The following is a 1,340-nucleotide window of genomic DNA, read 5'->3' as shown; positions in this document are numbered from 1 at the left end:
CAGCCGTCATTGTTGTTTGGCGGGTCCGGGCTGGGGATTCGAACCTGCCACCTTAGGTGTACGTGGCTGGCGCCTTAGCCGGTTGAGCTATAGACGCCGAGCCTTAATTGTTAATTTTTAATAGCTTTAATTTTGAAACTATTGTCTTTAATATAGCTTACATTAGGATGTTGTAGGCCTGCAGCTGTCAGTCAGCTTTGATTTGCCATGTTAACGTTTCTCCTTTTTCTAATGTTCTAGTATGGCTGCTTTGCTTTTCTTCTCAGTTAATTGCTGGCCCTCAGAGAGTGGAAATGGCTGTGATGTCAACATAGAGTATGAGCTACAAGAAGATAATTTAGAATTGAATGATGTGGTTATCACTATTCCACTCCCGTAAGTAGTATCCCCATGTAATCATGTTCTCTACATTGGACTTATAAAACTGATCTTTTAGAACTTGTTTTGGAGACAGCACCTAACCATTCTGAGATGCTTCTTAAAAACACCAGTTGTGAAAGAAGCTAGACATGAAAGGCTACATACTATGTGATTCCAGCTCTGTGACTTTCTGGAAAAGGAAACAGAAATCAGGAGGTGGAGAGGAAGGTACTTGACTGCAAAGGGGCACCAGGGAATGTTTGGGGATGATAGAAATGTTCCAGATTTGTATGTTCCTTATATTGGCAGGACATACACTAAAATTGAAATGATAAGGCCAGGCACAGTGGCTCACACCTATAATCCTAGCACTCTGGGAGGCCGAGGCAGGTGGATTGCCTGAGCTCACAGGTTGAAGACCAGTCTGAGCAAATGTGGAACCCTGTCTCTAAAATAGCTGGGCATTGTGGCAGGTGCCTATAGTCCCAGCTACTTAGGAGGCTGAGACAAGAGAATCACTGTGCCCAAGAGTTTGAGGTTTCTGTGAGGTGTGATCCCACAGCACCCTATTGAGGGTGACAAAGTGAGACTCTATAAAAAAAAAAAAAAATTGGCTCAGTGCCCGTAGCACAGTGGTTAGGGCCCCAGCCACATAATACCCAGGCTGGCAGATTTGAACCCGGTCCGGGCCTGCTAAACAGCAATGACAACTGCAGCAACAACAACAAAAGGTATTGTGGCAGGTGCCTATAGTCCCAGCTACTTGGGAGGCTGAGTCAAAAAGAATCACTTAAGCCCAAGAGTTTGAGGTTTTTGTGAGCTGTGACATCACAGCACTCTACTGAGGGCGACATAAGTGAGACTCTCTCAAAAAAATAAATTGAGGCTCGGCGCCTATAGCTCAGCCGGCTAAGGCGCCAGCCACGTACACCTAGGGTGGCGGGTTCGAATCCCCAGCCCGGACCCGCCAAACAACAATG

At 46.0% G+C, this 1,340-nt stretch overlaps 1 protein-coding gene across 1 annotated transcript in view; it reads left to right on the top strand.

Annotated features, from left to right (window-relative positions):
• The window catches only part of ARCN1 (archain 1), a 34,568-nt gene that overhangs the window by 26,662 nt on the left and 6,566 nt on the right, over positions 1-1,340 (top strand). Inside the window, exon 8 of the mRNA XM_003796845.3 lies at positions 267-375. Within this exon, the coding sequence (XP_003796893.1) occupies positions 267-375 (109 nt within the window). The remainder of the gene's footprint in view (positions 1-266; positions 376-1,340) is intronic.

This window comes from Otolemur garnettii, unplaced genomic scaffold, assembly GCF_000181295.1.
Source record: "Otolemur garnettii isolate 467f Iridium unplaced genomic scaffold, OtoGar3 scaffold00108, whole genome shotgun sequence".
Classification (NCBI taxonomy): Eukaryota; Metazoa; Chordata; class Mammalia; order Primates; family Galagidae; genus Otolemur; species Otolemur garnettii.
The sequence above is the reverse complement of the archived record's forward strand: the minus strand, read 5'-3'. Positions and strand labels throughout refer to the sequence as shown.